General features: G+C 41.4%; 1 protein-coding gene across 1 annotated transcript; it reads right to left on the reverse strand.

The window, feature by feature from the left end:
• Nucleotides 1-1,141: 1,141 nt before the first annotated feature.
• On the reverse strand, nt 1,142-5,556 carry LOC148357003 (doublesex- and mab-3-related transcription factor A1-like). The gene is made up of 2 exons (XM_088348183.1): nt 5,158-5,556; nt 1,142-2,117 (listed from the first exon to the last, which is right to left on the reverse strand). Exons 1-2 carry the CDS (start codon nt 5,528-5,530, stop codon nt 1,645-1,647), a joined length of 846 nt encoding a protein of 281 aa, XP_088204309.1. The 5' UTR covers nt 5,531-5,556; the 3' UTR covers nt 1,142-1,644.
• Nucleotides 5,557-9,810: the final 4,254 nt, after the last annotated feature.

Genomic DNA, 9,810 nt, shown 5'->3' on the forward strand with positions numbered 1-9,810 from the left:
TTGGTTTTGGCTTTTGACATGTGACATGTGACTGGAAGGCGGGGTTTTTTGGCAGTCTAACAGCGAGCTGTCAACGGTAAGACAAGATCTTTTGGTTCCCCGCAAAAAGTAAATTTTAAACATTAAAACCACAACTGACAAATCTCTCAACATGCACAGTAAAGTGATTGATGTTGGCAAGCTTTTTGGATTTATTTTCGTTTCGTTTCTGGCGCCTTTTATGTTATTTTGCCGGACGTTGCATGTTGTGCTAAAATGCTAATTCCCCTTATAGAGATCAAAGAGATCAAAGCCAGCAGAGAAGCTTACCACGTGTTGTGACTCATTCATTTGCAGCAACTATAATAAAAACCTCACTATCCAGTCCAGCGTGAATGTGGATCTTTGGTGGGACAGGTACACCGCGGTTACATTGGTGCCGTGACCCGTGATTTCTATCAAGCTCTCCGAACCGAGGACTGTCCTACCTGCCACATCGGTTCATGAAACCATCAGCTCACAGTATTTGAAATCTTAGTTACATGAACATTATCGTTAAACTCATTACCATGCAGTGTCACAGTGATGCTGATAACTAAGTGTGCTATACAGTGACGTGTTACGCAGGCTACTGATTCATTTTGTGATTTTGACTTATTTACATTTTTTTCTGTTGATGAGACATCTTTGAAACATATTTAATCAGAGCAATGTGTTAGCTCCACTATTTGACACACCTATTCACATTGGCAGGGGCAGGGGCATGTTTACCCCCATCCCCTCTGTTGATAGTTCTACCCCAGGTGTTGCTACACATACAAACTCCCATAATGCAGCTGACCAACATGCCAGCCTACCTGCACCTCAGGTCAGACCCACATCTACGCCAAATCCCATGAGTGACATTTCTGAGGGTGTAGCTAATCAGATGACAAATATTATTCAGGAGATAGGACATAAATTGGCTGATAGTTTTTTCTCACGTATACAGTCACACAATATAGTAGCTCCTAGCGCTGCTGCCACACAAGATTTAGCAAACATATTTAGTCAGCCTAGTCATGTGTTAGATGTATCACAGGTTCAGGTGGTTACACAGAGAAAGGTTAAGGAACCACCGTCATTTATTGGGGATGGCTCAGACTCACTAAAAGTACATGAGTGGGAAGATCTAATGAGGACATTTATTAAGAAGAGTGATGTGAGGCTTGAAGAGCAGGCTGAGGAAATCATTATACATTTGAGAGGAAAAGCTAAAGATGTAGTTATGTTTGGCATTAGTGATGCTTTGGCGCAAGTTACAGTTTTTAATTTCCTTTTCATTTTGTTTCCACTTGACATTCAAGCCCTCCAATCAAAAGAAATGTACAAAAGAAAAATAATTATTAACAGTGGCCAGACAAGATAATAGAGGTAAACGAACAATCATGACGGTAATCATCAGCCGTGATGCTCGTAGCTGACTGTCAATATTTTTTTCTTTAATGATTGAAGTTTTTCTACCACTAGGAGGTACTACATGATCAAGTCAATCCGTCATTTTCCCTCCTTGCCCACTCCTGTATAGAAGGGATTTTATAAAATTATTTAAAGACAATGAGACCAAACATTGGTATAATATCTGTTTTACAGCATTTAAACATGTAAAAAAAACAGACAAAAGAGTTACTTGTCAGAGGTGAGTCGCTTGTACACGGCAGCACTGCACAAAATGTCCTTCCCATGCAGGTACGAAAAGTCCCTTATCACGCCCGGGAATGAGTACGAGTCCAGAGGCGGACGCAGCGGAAAGACTGGCATCAAACCCGTCGTGACGTACGGCGTCATCATATTGGAGGCACCAGCCGACGAGTAGCTCAGACAGAAGGGGTTGACGCCCAGGCGGCGGTTGAGCCCATACACGCCTTCCCCGACAGTGGCGGGCTGGCCGATGTAGAGCGGTGCCCAAGTGGACTTGGATTCCGAAGAGTCCGGCACCGGCCTGAAAGGTGGCCAGTGCGGGCGAGGTGAAGCGTGACTGTCGTCGCCTTGCCCCGGTCCGCCTTCTGAATCTTTGGGTTTGTCCAGCTCGCCGCCAGACTCGGGGTCAGGGGACGACCGGTGTGTGCTGTCGCTGTGGTATTTGCTTAAGACCTCATCTGAAAAGTCACATTTTAGACATAGGATCAAACTTGATTTATAGTAATACCTCGCTTCTTGAATGACTCTCTATTTCAGGGGTGTAAAACTCATTTTCACCTAAGGCCAAACTGGACTAAACGCTGTCCTTAAAGGTAATCTTAAATTTTAAAATGTTCAAAATAGTACAGTACATGGTTTCGTATAGTCTACATATATTTAATGGGTATATTCCAATTATTATCAGAGGTAATGCATTCTAAAGACAGCCTGTCTCGTCTCTGACATTTTGAGCTGTGACGTTATCAGAGTAACACCAGCACACTTGCAAGCCATGGATATACTCAAGGCAGGCGGATCACAGGCAACATGACGCACTGCAAATATCCAATCGAACTTCTCACAACAACACCCAAAAGGGTTTGTGGAGACCTTATGCCTGCACGTCATTAAAAACAAAGTTGTATGCTAAAGTGGATTGCAAATACAGTAAAAACTGAAAAATACAGTACAATAGAAAATAAACATCACATCTTGACAAGGTATATGTGATGCAACATATAGTGCAACATATATAGCCTATTTTTCAACGGTGAATATGTTCACTCCATCTGTCTTTAGTTTGGCCCGTTCCCAACGATGTGTTCCCAACTGACAAGCGAACTGTGCTTCATAAAGAAAAATTGCAAAATTACTATGAAAAAGGGTTGTTCGATTGAACACTATCTCAGGAGAAGGGTCTTAAATTCAATTGACCAATCTTTGTTCAGGAAACAATCAATCTTCTCTCCTCTTCGTCGCAAATATCAAGTTCACCCTCGTCCTTGTCACTGACCAAAACGGCTGTGTTTCTAATTCTCCGGCACTATAACTGTTTTTTTCTCTATGGAAGAAGTAAGTGGATTATTATCCGGGTTAGAGGAGTTGTTTATCGGTAAAAGTGACACAGAGGATGAAGATTTCATTGGATTTAGTGATTTGGAGTGAGGCTGATAAATTGGTAAGCATCTTCTATCTGAATAACTCTTAATATGTTACATTGTAGGGCGGCACGGCGGCTGAGTGGTACAGTTCACAGGTAATAGATCAAATGTGCGGAATTTGCATGTTCTCGCCGTGCTTGCATGGGTTTCCTCCCACATTCCAGAAACATGCATGTTAGGTTAAGTGGCTGAATCCAAATTGTCTCTAGGTGTGAATGAGCGAATGAGTTGTCTGTCCCTGTGTGCCCAGTTCAGGGTGTTCTCTGCCCACTGCCTGAAGATAGCTGGGATGGGCTCCAACACCCCAACGACCCTACCGAGGATAAGCGGTGCAGATATGGGATGGATGGATTTTACGTTGTAACGGACGTATTCGAGGGTCCAGATGTGACTTGTTTTTTCCCTCTTAATTTTGCATTTTTTGACTGGTTCGAGTCTAGAAAATACATTACCTGATGTAACTTATGAATGTAATTGAAATCTATTATAAATATTTTGCTCTTTTTTTAACCTAGAAAATAACTCAAAGTTTAGCAGTGCTACCATATTTGTGCAAAGAAAAGATCCCCAGGCCCCCGGCTAAGGCAAACTTTTCACGCCATTAATTAAATAGTTAACACCCCCCACGACCACCCCACCCTATCCACACCCTCTAGAATGTTTTTTCTACCATGTGGCCCCTGAGCTAAAATGAGTCTGACACCCGTGGTTGATCGTGAAAGGGCCTGAATTCTTTCTTTAAATCAGGTGTCTCCAGAATTCGGCCTGCAGGCCATATCCGGCCCAGCTTTGGGATAAATGTGACCCAAGAGACGATGCTGAGAAGCATGAGAATAAATATCAGCCGCTTCTCCTCGAACAATGACCTGCAGTTTTAAATATGTCCACTGGATGTCCCTAAAGGCACACACTACTTGAAACCACCCTAAGTAGCTGTATATGCTGCCTACCATATATCAAACTGAAAACATTTGTGCAAAAACGCCCATTCCAACCCAATGTTATAATGTTTAAAACTGAAACTTTTGTTTATACTCAGTAGCCTAGATGGTAGGGCGCCCGCTTTGAGACTGGGAGGTCGCTGGTTCGCGCCTCGGCCGAGTCATACCTAAGACTTATAACATTGGTAAAATGGCGGCGCCCTCTGTTGGCTGCGGCTGCATCGGCTCGCTACAACGAGTCAGGTGTATCGACATTTCGTTCTGTGTACATTGTTACAAAGAATGACAATACAAAGGAAATTATTATTATTATTATTATATGATGGCTCTCATTTAAATTTCTTAGCATAGAAACTTTTTATACTGCCCTCATGGCCATTATTCAAAGAGCGAGCTACAGTTTTCTGTATATGTACATTTTTAAATCAATTTTATATATCAAGATAAATTCAATGCAACAAATAACTTCTGAAGTAGTGTTGTTGTATTGAGTCGTTTAAAGCAAATGATCACATTTTGTGCTTAATAGGGAGACATTACTTTGCCATTACACTGAATTAACGTTTTTATTTGTAAATCAATATATTAATTTGTACATTTTGTGTTTCAGATTTGTCAATTGGATGAAATGGTCCCTTTCAAACAAATAGACAATGAAACGCATTTTGTGCAGTTAAATGCTAACGAGAGAAAATATACGTTTCCTTATATATTGCAGAGGCATTGGCTTCAAGACTTTCTATTGCCATACTAATATATATATATATATATATATATATATATATATATATATATACATATACATATATATATATATATATATATATATATATATATATATATATATCTCATCTCATCAGCCGTACCGCTTATCCTCATTAGGGTCGCGGGGGGGGCTGGAGCCCATCCCAGCCATCTCCGGGCAGTGGGCAGGGGACACCCTGAACTGGTTGCCAGCCAATCGCAGAGTGTATATGTATATATATATATATATATATATATATATATATATATATATATATCTTCAGCGATTATTTTTTTCCCCATGTGCAATTTATTTCAAACCAATGCGGCCCGATCCTCAAAAGGTTTGCCCACCCCTGCTTTATAAAAATTACGCATCAGATAGACCTTACCATCTTTGGGAGCGTCGGTGTGAAAAACGTCCACATCTGGTGGGTAAACAGCAGCGGCGAACGTCCCACCGGCGGGGTACATCCCCTGCAAGTCCCGGGCCTCGCTCTCCTCCTGCGCCTGTTGCCTCCTGAGCGCCACCTGCGCCGCCATGACACGCTGGCGCTCGGCAATCAGGGTGCACTTTGCGCAGGCGCAGTCCCGCCAGCGGCAAAAACGCTTGTGGCCCTTTAGGGCTGACACCACGCCGTGGTTGCGGCAGCGGGCGCACTTGGGGGTGCGCGGATAGCACCGCTCCAAGGGGGGCCGAAAAAAGAGAGGGGGGCGCAGCAAGTCGTGGGTGCTTAGGCCCACAGGTCTGCTGCTGCTGTCCATGTTGGCGGGCTTGTGGCACAGGCATACTGGTGTGCGGGCCCTTAAGGCGAGCAGGTAGGAGCGGAAGTAACCTGATTCCCTGACGGGTTAGCCCCGCCTCCTGGTCCCTCTGTCCCGGCCTTTTCATCAATCCATCCCTCCATCCATCCATTTTCTGCCCCCACTTTGGCTGTGGTGTCGTCGACTTTGGGCGTTTTTGATGGAGGACCAATCCTCCCAGTTGTAGAAAATGTATAAATAAATATATATCTAACCCTATTTTCCATATACATGATTGAACACATAAAGAATTCACGTCAATAACATATAAGTTGATTTTCATTAAAAATGTATGCATTTTGTCATCTATTTATTTCAGTATTCTTCTTGTCGTTTTTTTTTTTTTTGTCGTGCATTTTGTACTCTTAAACGTATTTAGGCATTTGTTTTGTCATTTATTTTTGTGTATTTTGCCTTTTATTTTTTTTGGTGTATTTTGTTGTGTATTCTGACGTGTGTTTTTTAACAACAAAAAGTAATTCAAATGAGGGGCGGGTCAACCTGGCTGAGCTTTTGACCTATTGGTGGATCAGTATAGTAGCCGGGTTGTTCATCACGAATCAACGAATAGGAGAAAACCTCAGGCAACTGGGTGGCCTCCTCATTTGAATAACATACACGATAAGATCAATACAAAACACACACAAAGTACATTTTAAAAAGTGACAAAACACACAACATAATGCCAGACAAAATACACAGCAAGATACATGTTGCAAATTTCTAGTTCCTTGTGTTAACTCATGTCAGTTTCGTATGCTGGACGTCAGCTCTTACACGCATTTACTGCCCTCTAGCGGCCTGAGCGAGCATTTAGTTCATATTTATTCTAAAAATTATAACTTTTGGTAGGAATGAAATGGACACTTCCTTCTTTGTTTGACATACCTATAAATGCCGGGATGAACTAAATCATCCAACTGGCCGGGTCAAACCCGCTGGCTGTATGTTTTACATGATTGAAGAATCTTTACAGTGTAGAGAATAAATCCCTATCCTAACTGTGCTGAGCTGAATTTAACCTGCTGTCATGCAACCATTTTAAAGCTAGATTCAACTATCTTCAGTCCCCGGTAACTATAACTTTCAAATTGCAAGATACACTGCAGCGTTAGCATCCATGAGCACTTCCGCTTTCAATATATTGCGTGTGAAATGATGGCAATCAAACAAGACACGCATAAAAGTCACAGGAGAAGAATGGAAGTTGAATTTATTTGAAAATAGGAAAGATTTCCTAAAAATATTGGATTTCACCCAAAGATGTTGTAAGGCTGGAGCCCATCCCAGCTATGTTCGGGCAAAGGGCAGGGGACACCCTGAACTGTTTGCCAGTTTGTTTGTCTGTTTGTGTGTCTTTCCACCCCCAAAAAATAGGGAAGTTTAGATATAATCACCAGCTTTCACGGGCAGTCAGATAGGTTACCTTAAATGTGAAAAATGTGAAAAAATTGGTTTGGTTTCATTAAGGCAGTATTTCTTCCCAGAAAAAGATCCCACTCTCCAAGCAAGAACGACATTGATTATCAACCCCATCTTTTACAGGTTGTCAGGTAGGTTACCCTATATCTAAAAAATTACCCACAAAAACGGACTTGGAACTTTTTGTTCTACGTTGACTAAGCATATTTTCCCAGAAAGGCATTCCACTTTCTCAGGCCTGAACAACATTGAACATCAACACCATCTTTCACAGGCAGACAGGTAGGCTACACTAGATGTGAAAAGGCCCCCCAAACAAAGACTCAACATTTTAGGTTTTGCTGACCCGGCACCTTTACCATAAAGACATTCTATTTTCACAGGAAAGAGAAATGACTCAGAAAAATGTTTTCGCATCCACGCGGTTTATGCTCTTATGGCACAGCCATTCTAGTTTGGTTTGAATAGAATCGTCTTTCCTGTAATCCCTTGTGGTTAGCCAAGATGAACGCTTATCTCATTTGGCTGTGTTGGGGTATGGTCGAATTTCAATTTGTACTCCAAATACTGGGCAAAAAACTCTTTGGTTCTGATATAGTCGTTCAAGTACCAAAGTGTCAACGTATATATTTCTTTGGATATAAGGCAGATTTTACTTTATTTTACGTTAATAGGGTTAGCAATATACATCAAAAATTGTAAATGAAAGACTGCTCTGTAGGAGCCTTGGAAAAGCTACTGTTTCTTCCCTTGAGAGGCGCTATTGAGCAGGTAAACCTCACCATTAAAGGATGATCCGAAAACAACAATGGCGACAAAGCAACCACTCATTAGCTAGCTGGTTATTCTGCCCGAACAATTAGCTTGGGAAGAAAGAGGGAAACAAACTCACATCTGTTAACAAGCAATTGGCGGAGGTTTAATCACACCTTGTCACATGTTTCATTGAGGTTGCCGCTTTCTCCGGTTGCAAACGACAGATTGCTTTGCCGGCAATGCATTGTGGTTACCTGTTGCCGGGTAGATTTCACAGGTGCCCCATAAATTGAGTCAATTTGGGATATAATGAACAGTTCAAATGTCAGGAAAAAATAACTGAAAACGACCCCTTTTTCTGTATTGAATATACATCACAATTAAAACTGGGAGGGAAGGTAGAAAAATGCTGGGAACGAATATAAATAAATTTCTAAATGAAGCCAAAAAGTCCAAAGTAATGGCCAGTAATGGCCCGAGATCAAAATTTTACTTGCCCGCGGCCTCTGTCATAAAATAATAATATGTGGCCTGCCAGTAATGTTGACCGCAGAATAAAATAAATTTGTGAATTCGAACTAAAAATAGGAACTCGTAGCTGACTTAGGTCAATGGACATCTTGGCTAGTCTTGCCCGGTCAGGTAGCATAATTTTACCCCGAACGTGGAGTAGTCAGCGGTGTATTTTGTTTTGGTGTTCGAAGAAAAAATTCAAACTCTAACAAACCCGAACATACGCGAACACAGCCGAACGTGTGGCCGGGTGATATGAGCAGCCATCTTGGGTACCCAGGTAACATCAATTTGAGGGAGATCATCAGTTTGACAACACGTGATTTTTTTCTTTAGTAGTCGAACGAAAAAATGGAATTCAAGCAGAGCCGAATATGTGCCCAGGTGAGATGAGCGGCCGTGTTGGCTACTCGGGTGGCATCGTTTCCAGGGAGATAGTCAGTTGAACAACATGTAGAAGGAAAGAAAGAAAGAAAGAAAGAAAGAAAGAAAGAAAGAAAGAAAGAAAGAAAGAAAGAAAGAAAGAAAGAAAGAAAGAAAGAAAGAAAGAAAGAAAGAAAGAGAATTGATAAATAATGAATGAATAAACACACAGCTCAAAAATAATTAAGGACAGCATAAACCACTAATTACAAGAGGGAACAAAAATATATTTGCACAAAACAAAAAAACTGGAAAAACTACTGAACAATACAATAAAATTATACATAAAAATGTTCCCAAAAGGAGAAGGTTGAAGCTAAATCTTTTGAAGGGACAGTGAGTAATATTTAGTGCCTTCTAGTGGTACAAAAAAACGTTATTTCAGTGGAAAAAAAAACCACTATTAAGTAAAATGGTTGGTTCATTGGTTGATTGGTTGGTTGTATCCTTTAAACACTAGGGTTGTAAGACCACCCTTTTCTGTGGTATGTCTAGGGCAAGTAGGGCCTGGTGGCACCCATCCCTCTCCAGGGCAACATATGTTTCCACCCGGTCTCGAACCGGGGACCTTTCGCTTGATACGCAAAAGTACATAAACTTTCATACCAATGTTATTTTTATGAAAAATCATAGGTCGAGAAATTAGTGTTTCTTTTACATAGTGGAATGCATACATAGAGGTCGCCGCCATGTTTGTCTGGCGTCTTGCGAACGAAAACCAGTGCCACAGAGCCCAGAATAGCAGTATTAAACAAGAGTGCCATCCAGTGATGTATGTTACAAAAGTGAGTACACACCTCACATTTCTGCAGAAATAATGTTAAATCATCGCTTTGACACAACGAAAAGAAGAATGTAAACAAAGGCCATGGCTTACTGGAAAGATATCCTCTGGTCTGATGAGACAAAAATTAATTTATTTGGCTCAGACGGTGTGAATCATGAGTGGCGATAACCAGGTGAGGAGCACAAACATGGTTGTGTCGTGCCTAAAGTCAAGCATGGTGATGGCAATGTCATGGTTTGGGGCTGCATGAGTGCAACTGGAACTGGGGGGTTTCATTTCATTGACAAAATCATGAATTCAAGCATATCCTGTGAAATACTGGCATAAGGAATGATCCCCT

Source organism: Urocampus carinirostris, chromosome 11 (genome assembly GCF_059441175.1).
Source record: "Urocampus carinirostris isolate Australia breed hairy pipefish chromosome 11, RoL_Ucar_1.0, whole genome shotgun sequence".
Classification (NCBI taxonomy): Eukaryota; Metazoa; Chordata; class Actinopteri; order Syngnathiformes; family Syngnathidae; genus Urocampus; species Urocampus carinirostris.